Source organism: Balaenoptera musculus, chromosome 3 (genome assembly GCF_009873245.2).
Source record: "Balaenoptera musculus isolate JJ_BM4_2016_0621 chromosome 3, mBalMus1.pri.v3, whole genome shotgun sequence".
Taxonomy (NCBI): domain Eukaryota; kingdom Metazoa; phylum Chordata; class Mammalia; order Artiodactyla; family Balaenopteridae; genus Balaenoptera; species Balaenoptera musculus.
The window spans coordinates 134,662,764-134,688,188 of record NC_045787.1 but is presented as its reverse complement, the minus strand read 5'-3'; the positions used below and the strand labels follow the sequence as shown (position 1 = coordinate 134,688,188).

The 25,425-nt window shown below is 44.2% G+C and overlaps 1 protein-coding gene across 2 annotated transcripts in view; it reads right to left on the bottom strand.

The window, feature by feature from the left end:
* The window catches only part of SLIT3 (slit guidance ligand 3), a 618,363-nt gene that overhangs the window by 559,325 nt on the left and 33,613 nt on the right, over positions 1-25,425 (bottom strand). For both annotated transcript variants that reach the window (XM_036848363.1, XM_036848365.1), the window contains exons 2-3: positions 13,191-13,262; positions 6,961-7,032 (exon numbers count right to left, since the gene is read on the bottom strand). In XM_036848363.1, coding sequence (XP_036704258.1) covers positions 6,961-7,032; positions 13,191-13,262 — 144 coding nt within the window. The remainder of the gene's footprint in view (positions 1-6,960; positions 7,033-13,190; positions 13,263-25,425) is intronic.

Below are 25,425 nucleotides of genomic sequence, written 5' to 3'. Positions count from 1 at the left end.
TTTATGTCTAATATTTCACAAGTACCATGCTGTCTTGATTACTGTAGCTTTATAGTAAGTCTTGAAATTGGATAGTGTAATTCTTCCAAGTTTGCTCTTCTTCAGTATTGGCAGTACTTACTTTGAAATGACTTCTTTTATTTCTAAATTGTTTCTTGAGTTCTCTGCCCTTCCTTTCAAATCCTACTCTTTTCTAATCATCTAATTTCTGAGTTTTTAAAATTCAGATTTATGTTGGTCTTTTAGAGTTTATAAAGTCTTAAATTTGTGTAGTTAGTTTTGAACCATCTATTATAGTTTTCATCTGTTTTGTGGGTACCTCTTTCTTACATGTTTTCATTGTTTCTATGCAGATTATTATGTTTCTTATTCTTCATTTTTCTTATAAAAAATTTTTGTATGAGCTTCAATCATAATCCTCTTGGTTGCTTATTTCTTTTCTTTTTTTTTTAATAAATTTATTTATTTTATTTATTTTTGGCTGTGTTGGGTCTTCATTGTTGTGCGTGGGCTTTCTCTAGTTGCAGCGAGCAGGGGCTACTCTTCTTTGCGGTGTGCGGTTTCTCATTGCGGTGGTTTCTCTTGTTGAGCTAGAGCGCGGGCTCAGTAGTTGTGGTGCAGGGGCTTAGCTGCTCCGCGGCACGTGGCATCTTCCCGGACCAGGGCTCGAACCCGTGTCCCCTGCATTGGCAGGCGGATTCTTAACCACTGCGCCACCAGGGAAGTCCCGGTTGCTTATTTCTTAAATGAAAGAAATTTCCTTTAGTCTTATGAGGTAGGGGTGGGAAGTGATAGCTTTTTTAGCTTTAAGAGTCTAGAGAGCTCATTCTTGGGGTTGTTTTTTGTTGTTGTTGTTAAACTAATGAAAAACATGGCCTTGTATTTTCTAAGATCTGCCTCTTCTGGTGATTTCTAGCACTTTCATCAAGAAGGTTTCTTTTCGTTTCTACTACTGTACCTGTTCTGATTGACTAGTCCCCAAATTTTCTTATCAACGTTAGGCCTTTCTTTGGAAAAGAGTCTTGTTTTTGTTAGTTTAAAGAATTTATAGGACCCAGAATACTCCAAATACTATCAGTCATTATCACATCATGATTCCTTTGTACTCACCATGAACTGGATCTAATCAAACTCCCTTCTGATTTGGCGGTTTTTCTCAGTTTGACCACTGTGTTTTCTGGTGAGTACGTGTTGGTAATTTTATTAATCTCCTGTTCTCAAGGACTTCCCTCTGCTTTCTTCCACACAGATGAGACAATGCAACAGTCTTATAACCATCCGCTGCGCCCCCTTCACCCCCCCTCCACTTACACTCGGGAGGCAGGCGTTTACTGGGATACTTTGTCAACTAGCTTTATTGTAGATGCTGTGTGTCTTTGGTTTTGCTATCCTAGTTTTGCAGCATGTTTTTATTTGAGAGGGGGGATTTTCAAATGTTTAACCAACCTTGCCTTCCTTGAATAAGCCAAACTTGGTTGTAATATATCCTTTTCAGGTATTGCCAAATTCATTTTGCTAATATTTTGTTAGGAAATTCATATAAATATTCATGAAATACGTTGGTTGATATTTTCTCTTGAAATGCCTTGTTGGGTTTTGCTATAAAGGTTATGCTATCCAAATGATAAAAGTCATTTTTTTAATAGAATGAGTTTATGGTAAATTGATGCTATTTATTTCTTAAAACTTTGGTGCAATTTACTGGCGAAGCCATCTGAGCTTAGAAAGTTCTTAGTGAAATATTTTAATTAAAGGTTTAATTAGATTTAGGACTATACATACTTTCTACTCCTTCTTGTTTCAGTTTTTAATTTCACTTAATCTTTAAAATCATTGAAATAAAGTTCTTCAAAATCTGCTCTTACTATCATTTTCATCTTTGTAAAATCCATAGTTGTGTCCCCCATTTTATCCTTTATGTTAGTAATTTAGTCTTCTTTCTTTTTTGTTTAATAATAAGTCCTGCTGGTTTTTATAATTTTTTCAAGAATGAAAGTTTGGTTTTTTAGAGTTTTTCTATTTCACATACGTCTGGTATTACTGATTTTCTCTCTTCTACTTTGTTATTCTTTCTCTAGCTTCTTATGATGGGTATTTTAATAAAGATTTTAGCCTTACTTCATTTTAAATATATACTCTACATAAATCAAATAATATGCTTAAAGGTTATACGTTTTCCCGTGGGCATGGCTTTGACTGCCATCCACACTTTGTGATATATTGTGTGTTTATTAACATTCTGAAAAATATATCTTCCAATTTCGACAGTGAAATGTTCTTTGATTCAAAGGTTATTTAGAAGAATATCATTCAATTTCCAAATATTTTGAAAATTTCCACTTACTGCTTTTTATTGATTTCTGTATATCTACTGTGGTCAGAGAAAATACTCCTTATGATTTTAATCCTTTGATATTTGTTGAGACCTGATTTCTATATCAGTATTTGATAAAAGTTCTGTATGCACTTGAAAAGAATGTTTATTCTGCACTTGTTGGTTGCATTGTTCTCTTTGTTTCACTTACGTCAGGTTTGCAAACTTTGTCATTAAAATATTCTATATTGTTACTAACAATTTTGTCTGCTTGTTCATCAATTACAAGAACCATGTCTTAAACGAGTATGAACTTATCTATTTATCCATTAGTTCTGTCAATATTTGTTTTCTGTATTTTCAGAATATGTTTTTAATATGTACTATACATAATACATACATGCACACTATACATAATAGTACATACAAACATAGATTTGCTGTACCTTCCTGGTATATTTACTCCTTTATCATTATGAAATATCCCTCTTTATCTCCATTAATGTTTCTTGTTTTGAAGTCTTTTATCTGTGTTAATACAGCCACACCAACCTTCTATTGGTTAGTGTTTTCATGGTATCATTTTCTAACCTTTTACTTTCAGCTTTTCTCTCTCCTTATGCTTAATGTTCATCTTTTGAAAGAATCATATAATTATTATTTATTTTTTAATCCACCCTGACAATCTGTCATTTAATTAAAGTATTAATCATTTTCATACAAAATAATTATGATATATTTTTATTTAAATACATCATCTTACTATTTGTTTTCTTTGTCTCATTTTATTCTATGTTCCCTTATCTGAATTAATCACATTTTTTGGTATCATTCTATGTCATTTCTCCCTGTATTAGGTTATATTTTTTTTAATTATTCTTTTCAAAAGTTATCTTACAGATTACAAAATGAATCTTTGATTTAATAAGGCAATAAACATTAGCACTATTACCACTTTCTGCATAATTCAAAGATCTTCAAACACAAACTCCATTGACCTTGCCAAGTTTTGTGCTACTGTTTCTATCCTAAGCTTCTTTCAATATAGAACAGTCAAGTCCCACCTCCTTCATAACACTGACTTTTTAAAGAGACCAGGGCAGTTATCTTGCAGAATGTCCCAGCTACAGGATTCGCTTGTTTCCTCCTGGTTTTATTTATCTTGTTCCTCTATCCTGTTCACTTCCTGGAAATCAGAAGCGAGCGCGAGCTAAATTAGATTTAGAGTAGGCATATTTAGCCAATGCTTTGAAATTTATATTTTGTCACATCAGGGACATGATAATTCTAACCTCATAATGTTATATGGATAAAATGAGATGGCCTATGTCATGACTAAGATGGCATCTGACACATAAAAGGGAAAGAGCAGAGTTTCTCAACCTCAACACTACTGACATTTTGGACTGGGTAATTCTTTGTTGTGGGAGCTATTCTGTACATTGTAGGATGTTTAGCCACATTCCTGACTTCTACTCAATACATGCTATTAACATCCTACCATTTTGACAACCAAAAATGTCTCCAGACATTGCCAAGGGTCCTCTGGTGGGGAAAACTGGTCCCAGTTCAGAACCACTGGTATAGAACAAAAACCTAAGTATTTGATAAATATTCTACAAGTGCTTACTATCATGCTTTGTGCAAGGCTTAGAGATTAACAGTTAAATGGAACATAATTCCTCATCTCCAAATACTCATAGTTCTGCGGAGAGACAATCAGGCAAATAGGGAATTAAAATATGGCGTAAGTGCTATGATATGGACCATCATGTGCTGTCATGAGGAAAGGGGCACCTAACTCAGCCTGGCGCAGAGGTCCTTTCACAGAGGAATAGAGAATTCCTGAGTAGAGACCTGAAGGACAGGGTTCTCTCCCTTTTCCCTGTAAGCCTCAAGAGATTACACCCATAATGACCATTCCAAATGAAAATAAACATTACAGAAATGATACAATTTCCAGCCTCTTTCAGAGTATGATCAATAAAGATTAATTTACTACCAAATATAGAGACACAGGTAAAGTAAGCCAGTAGTGAGAGCCAGGGATGATGGCACAGTCAGCCCTCTACCTCTTCCGTTGTTAATAGCAAATACATTGTATTTTCCAATTCTATAGTCCTCTGTCTGCAGGCAGACTGGATAACCAAAACCAGATAAACACTAGTCAGGATCACATCACACACACCGACACTGAAGGGCCTTAAATGAGAGCGCCTGTCTAGCTGTACATACTAGTGCAGCTGCCTATACTTCCATTCTTCTTCCTGACCAAGTACTTCTCAGCTCACTTGCAATATAAGTCAGAAACTGGCTAGCTGTTCACTAAGCCTGTTTCCTCTACTTCCAGGGCATATAGCTCGACTACTTTCCTAGCCTCCCCTGCAGTTTACTGTGGCCACATGACTGAGTTCCAGCCCAAGGTATGTAACAGTAGAAGTAACAGGTAGTCCTTCCAGGTGTTTCCCATGAAAACCTCCCATGTACAATCCTTCCTGCTGTTTTCCCTTCCACTAGCTTGATGCCGACAAACACTGGTACCTTGGAAGCCGAGATTTAAAGATGGCAGAGTCAAGGAGAGGAAGGAGCCCATGTCCCGAAGTCTCCCCTCGGAGGAGAGAGGCCCAGCAACCAGGAATGCCCTTACTGGGTTTTATATGAATAAGAAGTAAACTTCCACCCTGCTAAGCAATGAGATTTGAGGGTTTATCTAGTACAGCAGCTAGCATTACCCTCCTAATACACCAAAGCAGAGAGACAGCCAGGTTTACCCTACAGCTGTAATGCTCTCGGTCCCTCAGACGTGCAAGGTATTTCAGCCATGTTGACCAAGCCAAAGAAAAGCGCCTTTTGCTAGACTATTCCACTGATATTCCCTGGAGTTCAATGGGCATGTGAGAGGCTATTTGCAGGGCCATTGCTAAAGATCACACTTCATCTAATGCCTGCAGCGGAGAAATATGAAAGGACGTGGGCTTTGATGTCAGACAGATGTGGCTTTGAACCTTGGCTCCCCCCACTGACAATTCTTTGGCTTCATCTCCCTCAGCCTCTGTTTCTTCATCTGCAAAATGAGAGTAATCACACCTCACAGGAATTTTGTGGGGATAAAATAATAGATAGAATATAATATACTGGCGTAGTTCCCAGCATGTCCAAGGTACTCAATTAGTTCTTTCCCAACAACCATGAAATTAATGAATTGGGAATTTATTTATACTTCTAATCAGAAGACTAAGCAAGAAGTGGCCTTCTCACAAAGGATTTTGTATTTATTCTTCCACGTAAATGCTGACTATTTCATACAAAGGAAGCAGATTCAACAAGTACTTTTATTTTTTTTTTCCTTGATCTAAATAAGGAGAAGAGTTAACATTTTCAGAAACTTAAAAGTATAGATAGAGGCAACATTCATTATTTTTATCTCTATTTTCCCTTATAAGAAATTAAAGTCATATTTTCAAACCAACAACAGAACATATGCTGACCTTTGACCCAGAAGGAGAGCAATGAATGAGACAGCTCACAACACAGAGCGGGGAGTAAAGGATTTTGCTGGGTAATATCCCTTCCCCTTCTCAGGTTGCCCCAGATGGAATGACTCCAAGGGAAAAGATGGCAGATTACAAAGCTCACAAGTTGGTGGAAAGTCCTATACCTTACCCAAGCCCATCTCTGTAGATGAGATTTGGAAACAGGACAGGTAAAGATGGGAAGATCCTTAAGCTGGAGGAGCAGAGAGCTGTTGCAGGCCCGTCCCCCAAAGGCAGGAGAAGGAGGCTGAAATATCAGGTCAACCAGGATACAGAAGGAAGCATGGAAAGAGCCGCCCACCAGCATGACTAAGTGCTCTTGGGGACAATCCCCTCTCAAAGGGCAGAAAGCAAATATCCAGATGTTAAGAGCTGCCAGATGTGATTAACCGAGGAAAGGGGAAGCTGCCCACTTAACTATCTGAGCAACCTTCCTCATCACAGTGACCCGAGAGTTTTCTGCAAAAGCATTCATCAACCAAACGAATGGAGGCTCCATCCATCTCCCATCCCCACCCCTTCTGCTCTCTCCCTCTGTCAGAGTCAGAACAGTGGCCTATTTTTAAACCACTGGCAATGCATTCTCTCATGGAGATATGTGGGCTTCCTGACACAGGCTGATGCTCCCTCAGAGAAGATACAGGCGCACCGAAGGCCTCGCCCACCCGCCTGTCCCTCTTCTCCCGTGACAATGGGGCAGAGGGGGCCCAGAAGAGAAGGCCCGAGGAGGGACCTACTACCCATGTATAGGAGTAGGGAGTTTCTGACGCTCGTTTCCATGACAGGGATAGCTAACTGAGGTCCTTCTTCCCCCACAGAAGGGAAGGCTGAGGCTTGGGCAGGAACAAGCCCCACGTACAGCTACCAAGACGGAGCTCAAGGCTGGGAAGCAGAAAAACAAGCCCCAGATGCCAATTCTAGCATCTTTTAAAGAAAAAAAAGTTTAAATGGGTTTCAGTGTCTCTTTAGCAGGCATCTAATGTGCTATTAAATATAATAGCAAACATTTTATTAAACATTGGAGCCTTTTTTTTTTTTTCTTAGCAAGGCCACAACGAAGCCAATTTACAAACAAATAAGGCTTTTCAAGAAAGGAGGTTGTGCTGTACTTACAATCGCTCCAGCTGCTTCAGATCCTGGAAGGCGCCTCTCTCGATGACACTGACCTGGTTGTCTTCCAGATGCCTGGAACCACAAAGGCAGCAATGGTCAAGGACAAGCGGGCCTCCAGGATCCTCGTACTAGGCTGCAGGCCGTGCAGGCATGGTCACTCAGCCCCTCCCTCGACCCTCGGATGGGCCCCCTCAGCCAGGATCAGTCTGGGGGGACAAGATAATTCACATCCCAGCTTGGTGTCACGGTAACCAGGGTTTCACCGCCTGCATACTTCTACCTGACAGATTGGTTTCCAAGCCTCTATTTTAAGAATGTTCTCAGCAAATACCCTCCCAAGCACTGCAGGATGTTGCACAGAAAAAGAAGAGGTAAAAGCTGCTTCTTATAAAATCCACACATATATTCAGCATCTCTTCCCTCGGAGCTCCCTCCTCCAAGGATTCAAAAATACTTCATTGAAAAGGGCCTTCTCTGCTCACTCTGTCTCTGGGTCACCTCGTAGAAAGGTTGAAGCTATTGTTGGGTGCCTGCCTGTGCCGGAAACTCCACAAGCCCAGGGCCTGGCTGCTCCCAACATGAAGGTGATGGTCACAAAAGCTAAGTCCTCCCAGCCACAGGCTCTGCTGACCTCCAAAGTCCTCCAAGCAGATGATTAGAAGTTTGATTCATGCATGTGGCATATCCTAAGAATTGAGCAGACAATGAAACATTTGTTTCCCTAACTTTGAAAAAAAAAAAATGGCAGCTTAAAATGGATTAGCTGAACAGTAGAAAAGAGAAGAAGTGGGGCTGCATAGTTTCCATCCAGGGCTGACCCTGGTGGCTGAAGGGGACTTAGCCGGGATGCAGTGGTGATTGAAGGATGTTTCTTTGGTAGGTGGAGTTTAGAAGGGCTGTGGGTTCCTCCGGATCAGACAGGAGGACAGGCGCCCTGAGGCACCTGATGGAAAAGCACAAGGAAGGAAGAGTAGCCTTGAGGAAGCTTGGCCTTCACTTCAGAATAACTCCTTGCATGCCAGCCCTCCACCTCGGAGATATTTCATAACCCCCTGCACTTCTTAGGCTTAACACGCAGGCCCTTGTGTTTATCTTCAAGTTCATCTTCCTCACTGTGCCTAAGGACCAAGAGGGTAAGGTCTTCTTTTCATTCACAGTCCCAGCCCTAACACAGGTGGCCAGCAAAGCAGCCACTTCATAGACTTAGTGAATGAATAAAACACTAAAGAGGACGTTGGACCACAGCACATACTGATTTTACCCACACCTTTGCAAAGGCTACGGAAAAGGCTAGTCCAGGACACATGAAGTTTCCAACTATCAGAGCGATGGGGATATTTTGTATGAGCTCCACGATATTTTATATTTTTGTGAATTTGTTGCAAACATTTTTTAAAAAATCGGGATATTATACACACATACACACCCCACAGAAGAAACTCCAAAATCAGCTCTCATATTTCCAAATATCAACAACTTTGGATGAGGCCAGAGTCCTCATCCACTCCGATTCACACATTTATGTTCCTTCTGGCCCCTGTAGGCTGGCCTCATATAGGCTCCTCACTTAACATACATGGGCTCCCAGGAACAGAGGTTAAGAGACTTGCCCAAGGAGAAATTATTTGTATGAAGTCACACAGCTAGTGAGGGTGGACCTAACTCCCAATCTGGTGTGCTTATCAAATTTGGTTGAGAATCCCTTTCCTGATTTCTTACTAGCTGATGGTGTGCTTTTGAACTATCTAGCCAACCTCTCAGAGACTCAGTTTCCTCATCTGTAAAATAGCACAAATAAAACATTTCATAAGTCCTCGTAAGAATAAAAGTGGAATAAAGTATATAAGTTATCTAGCCCAGGATCTGGAGTACAATCAGAGGCTTAATAAATGTTCTTTTCCTTCCCTTTTCTTCCTTTTCCATCCCGCCATATGGCAAGGAGGGCCTTGGAATGCTAGTAGACTCACACTAGCACATCTTGCTACACAGGGAACCAGTTCAATATTTGTGACTGGGGGTTTGTTCAGCTGGGTTTTTACTATCAATCAATCCATCACAGAGCTTGCTGTCATTACTTCCCAATTGTTACAAGGAGCAACGCTAGGGTGGCTTAGCGTCACGTTCCCTCAGGGTTTCTGAAGGAGTCCTAACTCCAACCTCCCATGAGGAATCTCTTAGTTCTGTCCTAATTAATCTAACACTACCAGCTTCTTTCAGAAAAGGGAGTAGAAGGGATGGTTGATACCTGCCCCTCCTCCTTTTTGCTCAAGCCCTGGGAGGCTAACTTTGACCGGCTTCATCAAGAAGCTTCCTTGACTCTGGTTTCCTATTGGGTTCAGCCAAAGGGAGTCACCAGCAGGAGATGAGAGGGTGGGAGAAGAGGGAGTGAGGTGAGGGATTTATTCCCAGCTCCCTCCCTGCCAAGTCACTGCAGGTTGACTGCATTCCTCTACCTAAGACCCCAGGTACTAACAGGCAGTCCTTCCTTTGCTGGGCTCAGGTAACCACTCCCTCCCGCTGGTCCTTGAGGCTCGGAGGGTACTAGTGACCGCTGTTGCTAGCCCCAGGGAACTGCGCCAACTAACTCTTCCTGGTTTCTCTTAATCTCACCCACACCTTTGCAAATAAATCTTCATTTAGCTCTCCTCATTTGTCCTGCTGGGATCCTGACTGGTAAGGTAGCTAGGGTCTCTTCTGGATCTACTTCCTAGACCGATCAGAATCCAGCCTAGTACCCGGTCTTTAAAGGCTCAAGAAATAACCAACACTTGATGAATAAATGGATCACTGAACGAATGAGCTGTGAACTTCCCATCCAGACTTCTAGGCTGCGATGCAATTCAGGAGTTTGTGCTAAAACCATCGCCATCACTCTCATCTTACTGAGTAGATGCAGGAGACCCGGGGATCCAGGAGGGGCTGGACACCCAGAAGGGCTGACTATGGCTTGAATCTGTTCTGAGTTAGAGGGACACAGACTGTGCTCATTTTCAGTTCTTTCGGCATTGTTATTTTTTTTACTTTTAACACTGGATCAGAATCGGAAATCGCCCCCATGTAGTGATGGCTGGGGTGGAGTTTAACTCTTTTATTAACCCCATTTGGGATAAAGCTGGTTCCCACATTGTGGGCATACTTGCAAGAGTTCTTGCAACAGACTACTAAGAAAGGGAATATAATTGATACCACCAGAAGAGACCTTTTCCTATTCCTGCCCCTTGGAAGAAAGAATTGTTATAAGCAATTCTTTTATCTTCCCCTTGAATGCACTTTATTTGGGGAAAACCTCTGGATGAAGCCGAAGTTCCCCAATCTCCATTTTATTTGCTTTCGCCCATTCACCTGCACCATATTAACAGTTCTGCATGGAAATGGGTGGTAGGCTCAAATTATTCAAGACGACTGAGTCTTTTCTGGTTTCACTATAAACTGTAAATAAGAAACAGATACAGGGAATACGCCGAGGTGTGATGAAAGCTTTTCAAAAAGATAGTTGTCTAGGTTACTCAGCTAAAAAGAATAGACTGAGGGAAAATATGGTTTAAACGTCTGGATACTTTATTGGTGTCAGTTAGAAAGCATTTCAGCTACCCCACGTAGCAGATTCTTTCACACTAATAAAGGGCCACTTGAATGGGATTGTCTTTGAGTTGCTAAGGAAGATAATGAAACACAGTATATTAATAGAGTCTATGAAGTGAGGGGAGGGGGAGGGTGTCGGCACTGCTTATCAAAATAAGAAGAATGTACCAATTAACTGAAAAGATAAACTGTAGTCAAAGGAATGTTGTAGACCATCCAGAGGATATAAATATGATCTTTTGTGATTATTTTAAACTTTCTATCTGCAGAGAGCAGATATGGAAATTGGAATTTTTATTAGTCTTTCTGATGTAATGGTAAGAAAATCAAAGGGTTGTTTTTGACTTTGTTAGAAAAATGAAGCATTAGGTGAAATTTCTGACTTGTATGAAAGGAAATTTCTCACAGATTCCGGGGGGAAAAAAATGGAAAAAAATAGAGAAGTTAAGTGTTTGTTCTTTAAGGTGGTAAATGACCTGGAATCAGGAGTTTACTGCCTATATCTCTTTAATAAAAATCACCCTAAAACTGAGCCATGAAAATCCCCCACCTTTATCCCAATCTCCATTCTGATCCACACACACTTGTCGGAGCTGCCAGTCATTTGACAGACGCGTGACTGCTTGGGGCAAAAGAAAGACTTGGCAGAGGGTAGGGTCTTCCCTCCAGGGATGGTGGGAGGGGGGGCGCACTGGCCAAAGACCAGAGACCACATCGAGGGGAGAGCATCTGCTAGCTGGAGGCCCAGAACTCAGATCCTAGCAGTCCCACACCCTGTTGCTCAGGGAAACTCCGGTCAGCCACTTGCACATCACGCTGCACTTACAAAATTCCTAGACTATCACCTTCCTGGTTTTGTAAACTTCCTGTAGCACAAATGAACAGAGGCACTGCATGGAGGTTAGAAAGCACACATTCTGCCTTCTGAGTCCTCCTCCTTCAGTTCCCTGCTGTGTGGACTTGGGACCACTTAATCTATCTGTGCCTGTTTCCTCTGGGCAGATAAGGGTTAATAACTATGTAACAGAGCTTGGCCTGTGGAAGGTACCATATATACATCAGTTATCGTCATCATCATGACCATCTACTTCTCAATCAGGAAAACAATGAGACACAAGTAATGTTCCACAGGTTTCAGTTGAGAATAAACACATTGTTCGTGAAAGTCTCAAAATCATAAAGCATTATATGCGTAACTATTAGGGTTAGAAGGACTTCTAAATACTTGTTATGGGTCAAACTGTATGCCCCCCAAAATTCATATATTGAAGCCCTAACTCCCAATATAACAAAAAGTGACTTTATTTGGAGACAGGGTCTTTACTAAGTAATCAAGTTTAAATGAGGCCATTAGGATGGATCCTAATCCAATATGACTGGTGTCCTTATAAAAAGGGAAAATTTTGATACAGAGATAGACATGCGTAGAAGGAAGGCAATGCAGAGAGACCCAGAGACAGCTATCTTGAAGCCAAGAAATCCCTGAGGCCACCAGAAGCTAGAAGAGAGGCCTGGACCAGATCCTTCCCTCACAGTCCTCAAAAGGAACCAACCCTGCCAACACCTTGATTTTGGACTTTGGAAATGTGAGACGATAAATTTCTGTTGTTTAAGCCCCCCAGTCTGTGGTACAAAGTTACAGTAGCCCTAGAAAACTAATATACTACTCATTCCCTATTTTACAGATGAGAAAAGTAAGGCCCAAAGGAGTACAATAGGGTCCAAGGTCACATGGGCAGTTAATTCTGAGTCAGGACCAGAACCTAATATTTCCAGTCCCCAGAATACAACTCACTGTATTATAACGGGCTATGAGTAAAAAGAAGGAGGTGGCTTTAGATACCAAGACTTTAGCTGCTACTTCTAGTAAAAACCTGCCGGCCAAGATTCCAGGACATGACAAACACCAAGGCAGTGGCCGGATTGCCCAGGCTGCACTCCAGGTCTGGAGCCACATTTATGGGTCAAAATCACCTTCTGAGTAAAGAAGGAAAGAGGGTCCAATTGCTCCTCTCTTGTACCTCTGAATGTCTGAGACTCGTCAGTGGACAAGAATTTGGGCAGCTTCTTATCACTCAGATTTAGGGATGGATGAAAGTGTTCAATATTTAGCAATGAAACCTGATATTTCTTGCTCCCCTGCTGCACCAATGCCCCTCTCAAATTTTGCTACCTGTCTGCACAGCTGCAAGTGTTCAGCAAGGGCTCTGACCCTGTCTGACTCTCTCCCTCCTTCCTCCCCTCCTCTCCATTAAGCAACAAGATAAATAACTTTTGTCCTGATTGCTCTTTTAATTCACAGGCTGGGGGAGAAATTATCATCTCTATGGAAGGGAAGCACGGTTAGCCAGCCTGACCCTGCTGTCACCCTAGAAGCTGGGCATGTTGATTTATCTGTGTATAACCTTCTGTGTTCCCTGTCACTGGAACTGACTTCCTCCACTGGTCTAGCCCAGCCTACAGCATGGAGACACAGAACGAGACAGCTGGGGAAGGAAACCTGGATGTACTAATGAAGGGCTTTCTGCTGCAGAAGGGCGAACTCTTGTTGCCCAGTGCTTGGGGGTGTGATGTCAGGGCAGTAGGACATTTTCACAAGGCTGAAGAGCTGAGAGTGAAAATGCACTGGAGAGCCACGCGTTACTTACAAGACTCGGAGGTTCTTGAGTCCAGCGAAGTCGGTCTTGGTGATCCTGGTGATGTTATTTCTGTCCAGGTCACTGCAGTGGAGAACAAATTTGGGTCAGATTTTTGCAGGTTACACTTACGGTCTATTTAACCCAGACTGGCTTAAGCTGGAGGGACGTTGCTTGTTAAGGAGAAGGCAATTCCAATGATTAATGATATTCCCTAGAGCATGTCCAACCAACCCGAAGGACATTGTATGGAATAAGCTAGCCAGTATGTACACAGTAGAGCCCTGGTATGTTTAGCTGCCTGGCTTCTTTTGCCCCTTCTTCAGATAACAAAATTTCTTTGGAAGCCCCCCTCCCCCAGCTCTTGGATCATATCATACAAGTGGGGCTGACCCTTCTTCCCGACTCTAGAGATGGGCACCTGATATAGGCCAGGCTTATAAGCATCTTCACTCTCTGTGACCACAGTAATTGTTTCAGGAGTACATACATGACTCAAATTCCTAATAGCTTTCGCTCCACTGGAGTTGCCAGAAGCTATCTAGCTACCATGAAGAGAGAATTTCCAGAGTCAGGAGATGAAGAGAGAATGGTTCCTGGTACTATGCAATGAGTAGCTGGATCCACCCATGCCTGATGCCAGATACCTCTGTATTTTGAGATTATGTGAGCCAATCTATCCCATCTCCCTTATATTTTGTCCTAAATCAGTTTGAGTTGAATTTTCTATCACCTGAAACCAAAGGAATCTTGACAGACTTTGGTACCCACCTAGGTACTTGTCTATTTTCCAGCTAATCTGCAAACTCTCTGAGGGCAAAGACCATATTTCATTTAACTCCATAGACCAACATAGTAGAACATGTGCCTGGCAAGAGTAATCTCGTACAACAGGTAAAGACAGCTTCATGGATTACTCCTGCCCCAATTTGAAGGCTGAAGCTCCTGAAAATGGCCCCAAAGAGAAGAATTTGCCATGGAAGAGCTCAAAGCATTATGGTGGCGTTGGTGTCCAGGACAAGGAGGCACCTTGGATGGTAGAAAACCAGGATTAGAGAAAACCAAAGTCAAGAAAGAACTTGTGAACAATCGTATAAATACTGTGTTCACTAAAGCTATCTACGAAGACAGGATACAAAAAAAAAAAATCTTTTTAAAAAAGGACCATGAATAATATGTTACAGTTTTTAATAATGGAGGCTGAACAATTAATTCCTATTTACCATGTCTTCTTGATCAGAAACTTTTCAAGGTTTTGGCCAAGTTGGAGTTTAGCTCTGCTTCCTGCCAGAACATTTAGGTAGTAAAAGGCCATTGTCCCAATGACGGATCCCCATCCATACGTTCACTACTTCTTTGGTTCTCCTACTCAGGTCCTAAAGTTGCCATCCTGTTATTAAGCCTCAGAAAGACCTGTGAGTTCTCAAGTTGCATAAAATGAAAAGGGAAACAATTTTCAGATTCTAGCACTCTGTGTAAGAAAAAATCAAATTGGAGGAGGGATTACTCTCCTGATTTCAAAAGTCATACTGAAATAAAAATCAAGTGAGTCCTGGAGCCCCCTCCCCGGGGAACCACCTCCCTTCCTCATCCAGTTTTCCACTATCTAAAGTAACAATCATTTAGGTTACTGCAGAATATTGAGCAGAGTTCCTTGTGCTATACGGTAGGTCCTTGTTGGTTATCTATTTTAAATACAGTAGGGGATATATGTATATGTATAGCTGATTCACTTTGTTATAAAGCAGAAACTAACACACCATTGTAAAGCAATTATACTCCAAAAAAGATGTTTAAAAAATAAATAAATAAATACAGTAGTGTGAATATGTCAATCCCAAACTCCCAAAAAATAAAAAAAAAATTAAAAAAATACAGTAACAATCCAAGTTGTTTCTTAACCAGCTTGTGACGGAGAGAGGCAGCATTTAGACTTCTCAGACTAAGCTGAGGGCTGGTAAAGGAGAGCAAGGGTCACACAGGGAAATAACGAAAGCTGTTCACGCAAGGAGTGGACACCAGCACACAGACAGGAATCTGTATGTGCTCATCACCACCCCGAGTTCCTTCTTACCCCCCATCTCAACTGGGATGGATGTCTGGGGACCGTGACAACTGAGAATATGACAATGCAACTAAGAGTTTAATCACCAGGACACAGCGTGGTAACTCAGCAGCTTGCGTTAGCGGCTGCGGCACTGATATTATCAATTAATATTTATTTATGAAGGGGTACAAAGTGTGCCGCTGAAATGCCGAGGACTTGGGGGCATGGGTTCGGGTGGGGACTGTGGGCTTGTCTCAGGCACAGAGTCGGTGTTTGGGAGGCTGAGCTTCAGAGGGAAGCAGCCATGAGTTTGAATGCCTGCCCTGCCTCTTACTGAGTGACTTATGGGCAGTTCACTTCATCTCCAAGGCTCAGGTTCTCCAACACCCTCTAACTGACGGTGACAATCTTGACCTCAAGAGTTTTTGCGAGGGTTAAATGAGATGACGACGCATACACAGTGCTTATCAGGCACTCGTTAAATAATCATGGCAGCTACCGTTACTATAATTAGTTGAACGGCCTCCCCGCCATCACTCCCGTCCTCTCAGCCTCCCCCCCCCCCACAAACTTCCACTCCGACATTTCAGCGCACCAGGAGCGGAGGACCACCCCACCGCAAACTATGTGCCTTAGAGATGAGTCTTGGGATTCCAAGAGACCCTGCTGGTGTGCTATCTTCCTATAGACGAAAAGTGGGTGCCTTTTGTGGCTGGTAAACAGAGTGACAGCACCAAGAGCGGTCCCCTTCTGCTGCCTCTCCCGTGCAGTGTGTCTAGGACACCTATTTCCCTGGTATCTGGCTACAGAGAGAGGGGAGGGAGAGAGCTCTGTTGCCTGTCTGCCCCAAACCCCACCGCCTCCCCTGCCCAACGCACACACTGCCAGGGAGCATATGGGTTTTGGGTGACACAGGTCAGGGTTCAAATCACTGTCCCGCTCCCCACTCCTAGCTGTGTGAATTTGAGTAACTGACTTAAGTTCTCTGAGCTTCCATGCTTTACATAACCCTGTCCTGCTTGCAGACCTTGGTTTGGTGAGGACAGAGCCTGGATTGCCAACCCGCTTGGCTGAAAATGGGAACTAAGGAAACTGACACTGAGAAGAGGTTGCACCACCTCAGGTGTCCGTCCCTTTCCCAGCCCCATCATCCCGGGCCAGGCTCCTTCGCCAGATTTCTCAGCCTTCAGCTCTGTCCTTTGAAGAAATCAGTCTCCTTTAGCCCAGTATGAGTTCTGAACCATCTGCAGGCACGAATGACCCCATCTGGGGAGATGCTAGACGGGGAAGCCATCACAGCATCTAGATCGGGGGTAGGCTGGGGAAGTGGGGCCGTTTCATCAATAAAACATGTCTGCAAACAGTTTCTTTGACACACCTGTCCTCAAGAGGTGGAGTCTCTGCCCCTTTCCGTTGAGCCTGAGCAGGCCGTTGTGACTGCTTGGACAAACAGAATTCTGGCAGAAGCGATACTGCAGAACTTCTGAGGCTAGATTAGAAGAGGCACTAAGTGACTGCCTGACTGCTTCTCAGAGCATTGGAGCCCTGAGCTGCCATGTGAGGTCAGCAGACCCGAAGTCCCCAATGGTAAGATCATGTGAGGGGACCAGACAGAGAGAGAGAGAGAGGTACCTGAAGAGCCCCATCTGGTCCAGCCCTGGCTGTTTGAGTCTTCACAGCCTAGAGGTCAGGCGTATGAGTGCAGACGCCTTTGAGATTCCATCCCCAGCTACCATCGGACTGTGACTTATGAGAAATTCTGAGCCAGATCACCCAGCTGAACCACTCTTGAATTCCTGCCCACAGAAACCATGAGAGACAATACTAAAGCGAGTGCGTTATCTTTTAAGCCATTAAGTTTTGGAGTGATTCGTTTTGCAACAATAGAGAGATGGAAGAGAAGGGAAGAGAAATATTTAAGGTCTGAATAGCTAATTTACCATTAACAATGGAACTCCATTCATATGACTCTCAATGGCATGTCCTCTCTGAGGCTTGCCTGGCACTCTGGAGACCCTAAGTCCTGTCATTATGGCCAACGATGGCTCAGGGGGGCACATGCCACTGTAGGGATGAGGTGAGAACCGGCCCTTCTCTCAGGCTCTGAGAAGAAGAGACTGCGTAATTAGGGTTGCCCATCCCTCTAAGTGGGACTTAGGATGCCATGGGAATCACCATGGTATTATATTAGTATTCACAAAATGTGGTTGCCATGCATTGAACGCTGGGGCAGAGACTGGCAAGTTGTCCACCACACCATTTTCCTTCTGTCCAGTGCACAGAGATAGACCACATTTCCCAGCTTCCCTTGCAGGGAGGTACAACCATGTGACTGAGTTTTCATCATTATTACATGAGCACAAGTAATAAATGCCACCTTCAGGCCTGTTCCATAAAACTTCCTGCCCAATCCTCCATATTCTTTCTTCTCCCTCATCTTGGGCTAGATTCAATAGATCTGGTGGAGGACTCCAAGGATGGCAGATAGAAAGAGCCTGAGTCCTTGAATGACTGCATGCAACAGAGATCTTCCTCCCCTGTCTCCCCATTTACCCATATTAGACTCAGACATGTTCCAGAAATAACTCTTAAGTCACTGAAATTTGGGGACTATTTGTATAGCACTCTACATTGATGAATGCAGTATCTTTGAGTCAGGAGCTTTCTAACCTTTTTCTTTTCCTTCTCTTTGCAACAGTTCTGAAAGGTAAGTATTACTACCTTCCTTCAACAGATAAAAAATACTGAAGATCAGCCTTAAAAAGAGCTGATATTTGCTAGGCCCAAACTATGCACCAGGCACTGGACCAAAAACTTTATGTTTATTCTCTCTAATCCAGTCAGCAATCCTATGTAGTAGGTACCTTAATTATCCCATTTTTCACATGAGGAAGCACCCTAGCTTAGAAGATTTTATCAGTAAGTCAAATTGCCACGAGGTCATACAAGCAGTAAGTGGCAAGGTTGGGATTTGAACCCAAGCTCTTTGAATCCAGAGGCCATTGTTCTTAACCATAACATCATGCTGCCCATCTCCAGCTAGGGTCTAAGCATATTCTACTATATCAGGTAACCAATGACTGCCAGAGAAATGAAAGAATAAATAAATAGAATAGAACAGAACAGAATAGAATTTGCCATCATTTGTCTTAAAGAAAGTGAAGGGATACTCCTAGTGGCTTTGCTGCTCTCCACTCCAGCCAAGTTGGTGCATTTTTTATCCCATCTCCCCCGTGAGATCTGGGCCCATACAAGTGCTGAGCCCCTTTGCAAACTCCAGGGGAAAGTGCTTTCTTGCTGTTTTTGCCCATGTCTGGTTTCTACCATGTTCCTCATCGTCTACCACATTGCTTTCATAAACAGGCATCACCATGGTAAACTCCTGCATTATTTTTCCCCATCCCAAACAGTGAATCATAAACCGGTGCTGTGACTTGGAGCTCTGCGGTATTTCCACATCTGTTTGACACCTTTGGTGGGGTGGGGAGGAAGTGCAATTCCGAACAACATTGGAAAAAATGAAACAAAAATGTTCTAGGGCAGACCACTGTCCTTATCTTGGCACGTGTATATTCATCCTTCTTTTGATTCATTATGTGGCATCCTTGCAAAATTTTCTTTTTGCCGTGGCACATTCAGGAGGGGCGAGGAGCAGAAAACAACCCGCAGTGAGGCAGCATGGGGGTGGAGGAAAGGGCTTCAACTATAAACTCAGAAGATGTGGATTTGAGTCTCCACTTTCTCACTTCTTAGCTATGTGACTTTGAGAAAGTCACTTAACTTTATTGAGCCCCAGTTGTTGGTATTGTTGATGAAACTTTTAGAAAGTATGACCAAAACTACCAGATCTACGGGATTGCTATGAGGCTCAAGAGATAAAGTATGTGAGGAAGTGTTTTCTAAACAGCATTTGGAGTGGTTAATTTTCACCCACAGCCAACAACTGGTAGGGAGAGGATGCAGAGGATAGATTAGCACTGGCTTCACAAAAGATGTTTATCTGTGATGGTGAAACATACAGAGTTAGAGAATACACCATCAGTTCAGATCAGACTTTAAGACCACCTGCCCTCTGTATGACCAGTGTATACAGAGCGCAGCCTTCTGGGTTTCAGGAAAGAAGATAAGGTCTCAACATACGGTGAACTTGTAAGGGCCGCCCTACAACAAAGTAGTCCCTATTGCAGGGGTATACAAGCGGAGATTAGTAGTTGACTCATGTTGGGCATGATGCCTAGGGGGCCCTTGAGACAGGTAGGAGACTGGATTCACGACCCGTAAAGTCCTGACCATTTTGAGATCTACAATTCTCATATTTGGGGACCCAGGCCAAGTGGGCTTAAAAATTATGGCTTGGTTCTTGCTGTCAGAGAGCTTGCAGTCTCGTTGAGGAGATGGACTAAGATTTATGAGATACTTAGAGAACGATGTAAGAACGTGCAAAATTAAATGTTAAGAGATGTGGTCTACAGCCGTTGGGGAGTGGGCAGTCAGAGATCTGAGAGAGACGTCACAGCTAATTGAGACCTCAAGAATGACTTGGCCATAGCCAGGTTGGTTGGCATGGGAACTCAGAGAGAAGACCCCCTAGAGCGGATGGGAAGGAAGTGAGGGGGATGGGGTGACAGCAGGGGCCGTGGCAGGGGTCACAGAGAAGTAGCAGGTCTGAGGAGAGGGCAGGCAGCAAGCTCCTAAACAAGCCTTCAGAGGGTGTGATGCACTCACATCAAGGTCGCATAGCCCGATCTGGGGAATCCCGCTCAGGAAAGGGTAGGAGGGGCCCGAATTAAGATGTCTCTTGCCTTGCCTGACCCCTTGTTTATCACTAGCAAAGAACAGGTTCCAACCAAACCAGAAGAAGTTGGCAAGGGGGCTGTGGCCTCAGTTGCAGTTATTCACCTTTCTCCACGCTGGGAGGCTGACCTGAATGGACCACATTGCAAGGCTGGCTCCTGGGCCCTGTTCTTCTCTTTGAGTGGAGCAGGAGCAGGAGCTGGGAGGAAGGGAGAAGAGGGAGGAAGGGCATTCACTCTCCTGGCTGCCACCCTGAGAGGTCACCCAGGTTAGCCGGTGTCGCCACCAAAGGTCACAGCTCCTCCTCCTGACTGACCGCTTCCTGCCCCAGAACACTTGGCCTCCTCTCCTCCCTTCTGGTTTAGGGATGGTAACAGCTCCATCGCCTCTAGTCCTGAGGCGATTGAGTCCTGGTTCCCTGAGCCACACCCACACCTCTGAAACAGCCCCTTGTAAATCGACCCTCCTCAAGTAACCCTAATTTGAGTTTTTCCACCGGTTTTCTATTTCTGACAGATTCATCATTCACTCATTCATTCATTCAACAAACATATCTTGACCATTAAGTTTCAGGTCCTGGACTAAATGCTGGGAACCAGGGGTAAACTGACATCGTCTGTGTCCTTAAGGAACTCAAGAGTTTAGTGGGGAAGAAATAAATAAAGGGTCAAATACCACAGACTGTGGTAAGCATCCTACACTAGGGGCTCACAAGCATTTTCTTTAAAGGGCCAGATAATAAATAAGTTAGATTCTGCTGGCCATATTTTCTATTGCAACAATTTGACTTTGCTTCCTAGCATGAAAGAGGCCACAGACAATACACAATCTAATGGGTGTGGCCATGCGCCAATAAAACTTTATTTACAAAACAGGATGAAGGCTGGATTTGGCCTGGAGGCTATAGTGTGCAGACTCCTGCTCTAGACTGTGCCAGACGTATAAACAAACACAGGGCGGGTAGGGGAGGATGGGATGAATTGGGAGATTAGGTTTGACATAAATACACTACCCATGTGTAAAACAGATAGCTAGTGGGAACCTGTGGTATAGCACAGGGAGCTCAGCTCAGTGCTCTGTGATGACCTAGATGGGCGGGATGGGGGGGGATGATGGGAAGGAGGTCCAAGAGGGAGGGGATACATGTATACGTAGAGCTGATTCACTTCGTTGTACAGCAGAAACTAACACAACATTGTAAAGCAATTATACTCCGATTAAAAAAAAAAAAAAGCTTATGGGAGAGTATAGAGGAAGGAGTACTGAGTTATCTGGTTTTCAGGGTCAGGAGAGGCTTCTCTGAAAAAGTAACATTTTAATTGAGACCTCAAGAATGACTTGGCCATAGCCAGGTTGGTTGGCATGGGAATATGTGAGAGGGAGAAAAGAGGATTCCAACAAAAGAAACAGTATGTATAAAAACCCGGAGGCATTGCCTCAGGATAACCGCAAGCAGATTTGTTTAGCTGTTACTTTTGGCATGTTGCAGGGGAAAGCGGGACATTCCTTCTTTCCCTCCTTCCTTCCTTCCTTCCTCCCTCCCCTTCTCTCTCTCCTTCCCTTGCATCCTTCCTTTCTTCCCACAGCATGCCTTTATTAAACACCTACTCTGAACCTGGCACTGTGCTTGTGGCTAGGGTATCGCACAACACCCGAAAGGTTCCTTTCAGGAACTCTGTGATTCCCACCATGGCCCCTGCTGTCACTTCTATTCTCTTGGAGAGTGTGGCAGACAACTTCTAGGGCAGCCTCCAGATCCCTGCTCCCTGGTGTTAGCACCTTTGTGTGATCCCCTCTCCTTGAGCGTGGGCAGGACCTGATGGCTTGCTTCCCGCCGACGTAATACCGCAAAGGGGACAGGAGGTCACTGCTGTGGTTACATTACGTATGACTGGAGCGCCTGCCTTGCTAGGGGACCCTTTCCCTTGCTACCTGTGATGAAGTGAGCAGCATGTTAGGGAGGCCAATCAGGCAAGGAACTGAGGGCAGCCTCCACAACAGCCAAGGAGAACCTGAGGACAACCCGCAAGAGCCTGAAGCCCACAGTTCTAACGGGCTGCCAGAGGCTGACTTCTGCCAACAACCTCAAGAGTTTGGAAGTGGGTCCATCCCCAGTTGAGCCTTCAGATGAGACGACAGCCCCAAGCAACAGCTGAATTGCAGCTTTGTGAGACCCTGAAGCAGAGGCCCCCAGCTAACTGTGGGGTAATAAATGGGAGTTGTTTAAAGCTGCCAAGTTTGTGGTAAGACTGTTGAGCAGGCAGCAAAAACTAATACAGTGGGACACAGGCAACCACAAATAGACGGCGGAACTACAGGCTACAAGGGAATAACCAGGAAATCATGCCAGGGTGAGGTGACGAGAAGAAAGGTGGGGGTGGGAAGAAGCAGGAGCGCTAGCAAAGGTGGCCAGGAGGGGCCTCTGTTAGGGGGAGAGATTTGGTCCAAGACTCAAACAAAAAGGAGGAGCCAGATGAGGGGACAGGCTGAAGGCAGAAATTTCCAAGTGGAGGAACAGAAACACAAAGACTTTCTGAATAGAGAAAGCACTTGAAGGGCCTAAGCAACAGAAAGGAGGTCCAGGTGACTGGATTGGAATGGCCCCAAATGGGATATAGAGGCAGGTGGCACCCAGACTGTGGAGCACCCACAGGGCAGACTTCAGGTCTTCAGCAATCAGAACCACAGCGGGGGTCAAGCAGGGAAATGACTGAACAGCCCTCAGCCTCCTTCCCTGACATCAAACCTGCTCCCTACAACCAGATTAATCTCCCCAAAATGCCAGCTTCTCTCCCAGTGCAAGAGCACAGCAGCTGGTGGGTCCCATGGCCTGCCTCGTTTAATTCTTTTCCTTTGCTTTTTTGTTTTTATCTTTGTTTTTGTTTTTTAACTTGCATTGGAGTAGAGTTGATCTACAATGCTGTGTTAGTCTCTGCTGTACAGCAAAATGAATCAGTTATACATATACATATATCCACTCTTTTTTAGATTCTTTTGCCATATAGGCCATTACAGAGTACTGAGTAGAGTTTCCTGTGCTATACAGTAGGTCCTTATTAGCTATCTACCTTATATATAGTGGTATGTATATGTCAATTCCAGTCTCCCAATTTATCCCTCCCCCTCCCACACACACCCCGCCCCGCCCCGCTTTCACCCCTGGCAACCAGAAGTTTGTTAATTCTTACTTCTTTCAGTCCATAGACATTTACTGAGTACTCATCAGATCAGGAACTGTACTGGGCACTCCATCAACACCTATGTCCCTGCTATTTGCTGGCCTCGAAAGCCCTCAATATCCTCCCGTCATCCAAATCCTACTGTTCTGTTATGGGTTGAACTGTGTTCCCCCAAAAGATACGTTGAAGTCCTAACTCCTGGTACTTGTGAACATGATTTTATTTGGAAATAGGGCCTTTGCTGATGTAATCAGGTTATAAGAGGCCATTAGGGTGGGCCCTAGTCCAATATGACTGGAGTCCTTAGAAGATGAAGAGACAGAGACACACAGAGAAGACATGTGATGACAGAGGCAGAGACTGGAGTGATGCAGCTGCAAGCCAAGGACCACCAGGGATTGCCGGCCACCACCCGAAGCTGGGAAGAGGCAAGGAAGGACTCTCCCTACAGACTTCAGAACAAGCACAGCCCTACCAATTCCTCAATTTCAGACTTTCGCCTGCACAACTGTGACAGAATATATTTCTGTCGTTTGAAGCCACCCAGTCTGTGGCATTTTGTTACAGCAGCTCCAGGAAACCGATACACCCTCATTCCAGGCTTGGTGAAGCCTCCCACCCCTGGTCTCTGCAGGGCTCCCAGACTCTCCATCCTACGCTGATCTGTCCCTGCCCTGAACTTCTGCATCATTTAGCCTCTGCACAATTCATTCTGGTCTTTCGTCACATTTCCTTCCACCTCGTATGTTGCTGCCTGTTTCCTGTGTGTTTGCCTCCTCTCCCAAAGGAGCACGAAGCTCCGTGGGAGCCAAGACCACAGACTCTACTCCCCCCACTTCCCCCCCAGACACATCGAGTGAAATGAGGCCCCTTGGAGACACTCAGAGAAATGTACACTAGTTTTCTTTGGATCCTGGGGTGAAGAGTTTTGTTTTGTTTTTTAAACATTTCACATTTTACTCATTAGTATTGTCAATTTTTTCCACAGTAAATCTGTATTACTAATACACCCCCTCTTCCCTCTGGAAAAAAAGAAACACTGAAAAAAGTGGTCCAGTTGAAATAAGACTCTCCCCATAGCTAAAGTGACCTGCAGAACTAAAGCCGTTCAAGACTCTGGAAATGTGGCCAGAGGAAAACATTCCTTGATGAGTCCAAGCACAGTTCTTAGGAGCTGCTCAGACTGCCCTGTCCTAATGGGTGTCTTTCTTTCTTTGCTTCCTCTCCCAGCCCCAAGGGACCTAACGTCATCCATGCATCTTCCCCGCTGGAAGAGAGAAAACAGCATGTGTTCAAGAACTGTCAAATTACCATCCCACCGGGTCACAGACAGCAGTGTGTCCCCGCGGATCAACCATCACAGAGTTCTCACCTCCTGCCTTACCTCTCCCGACTAGCACAACAGGAGGTATCATTCAATTACTCTGCGACTTTCATACTTCATTCTCATCAGTTACATAACCACGTACAAGTTTAAAAACACAGACAGGCAGTCGGGAGAGAAAGGACTGAATTCGATTTAAAAAACTAGCTTCACGCTACCTCACTTGTTTGGGAACTAAGCCTCCCTGGGCTAAACGTCTGGCTTGGCAACACTCTTGCATATATAATTTTACACCTGCAAAAGTTTGCAGCCAGCGCCGTGCAGACAGCGACCTGCAGGGAGGAGAACGGGCCAGACAGAGGGGCAGGCTGCATGCTCATATGCAGTGGAGGATGTGGTGGAAGTGAGGGCCTGTGGGAAGGAGGCTCCACTCTTCCTCTCCTTTCAGCAGAAGACCCCTGTCTTGCTCTGTTCAGCTTCATCTTCCAGCAGGAAGAGGCACACCTGGGGCATATCCAGCTCTTTGCTGGAGACGGTAGAGTAGAAGTTGCAAATGGATAGCCCACGGGCCAGTTCTGGCCCACAGAGATGTTTAGTCCGGTCCTCAGCGTGACTTTAACATTTGTAACTCAACTGCCAATTTGGGAGCATTTCACATACAAATCTGCAATTCTGGTTTATCTCCCCCAAATCAGGTGATGTGACAACCCTGGGTCTTCACGGCCACTGGAAACTGGAGCTAAGAGGCAACAGCCCATTTTGCTCTGGTATTCATCAGTCCCATTCATCTGCGTCCCTCACCTATGTCACCTGCCTGTTCCCTACTGGAAACTGGAGCTAACAGGCAACAGCCCATTTTGCTCTGGTATTCATCAGTCCCATTCATCTGCGTCCCTCACCTAT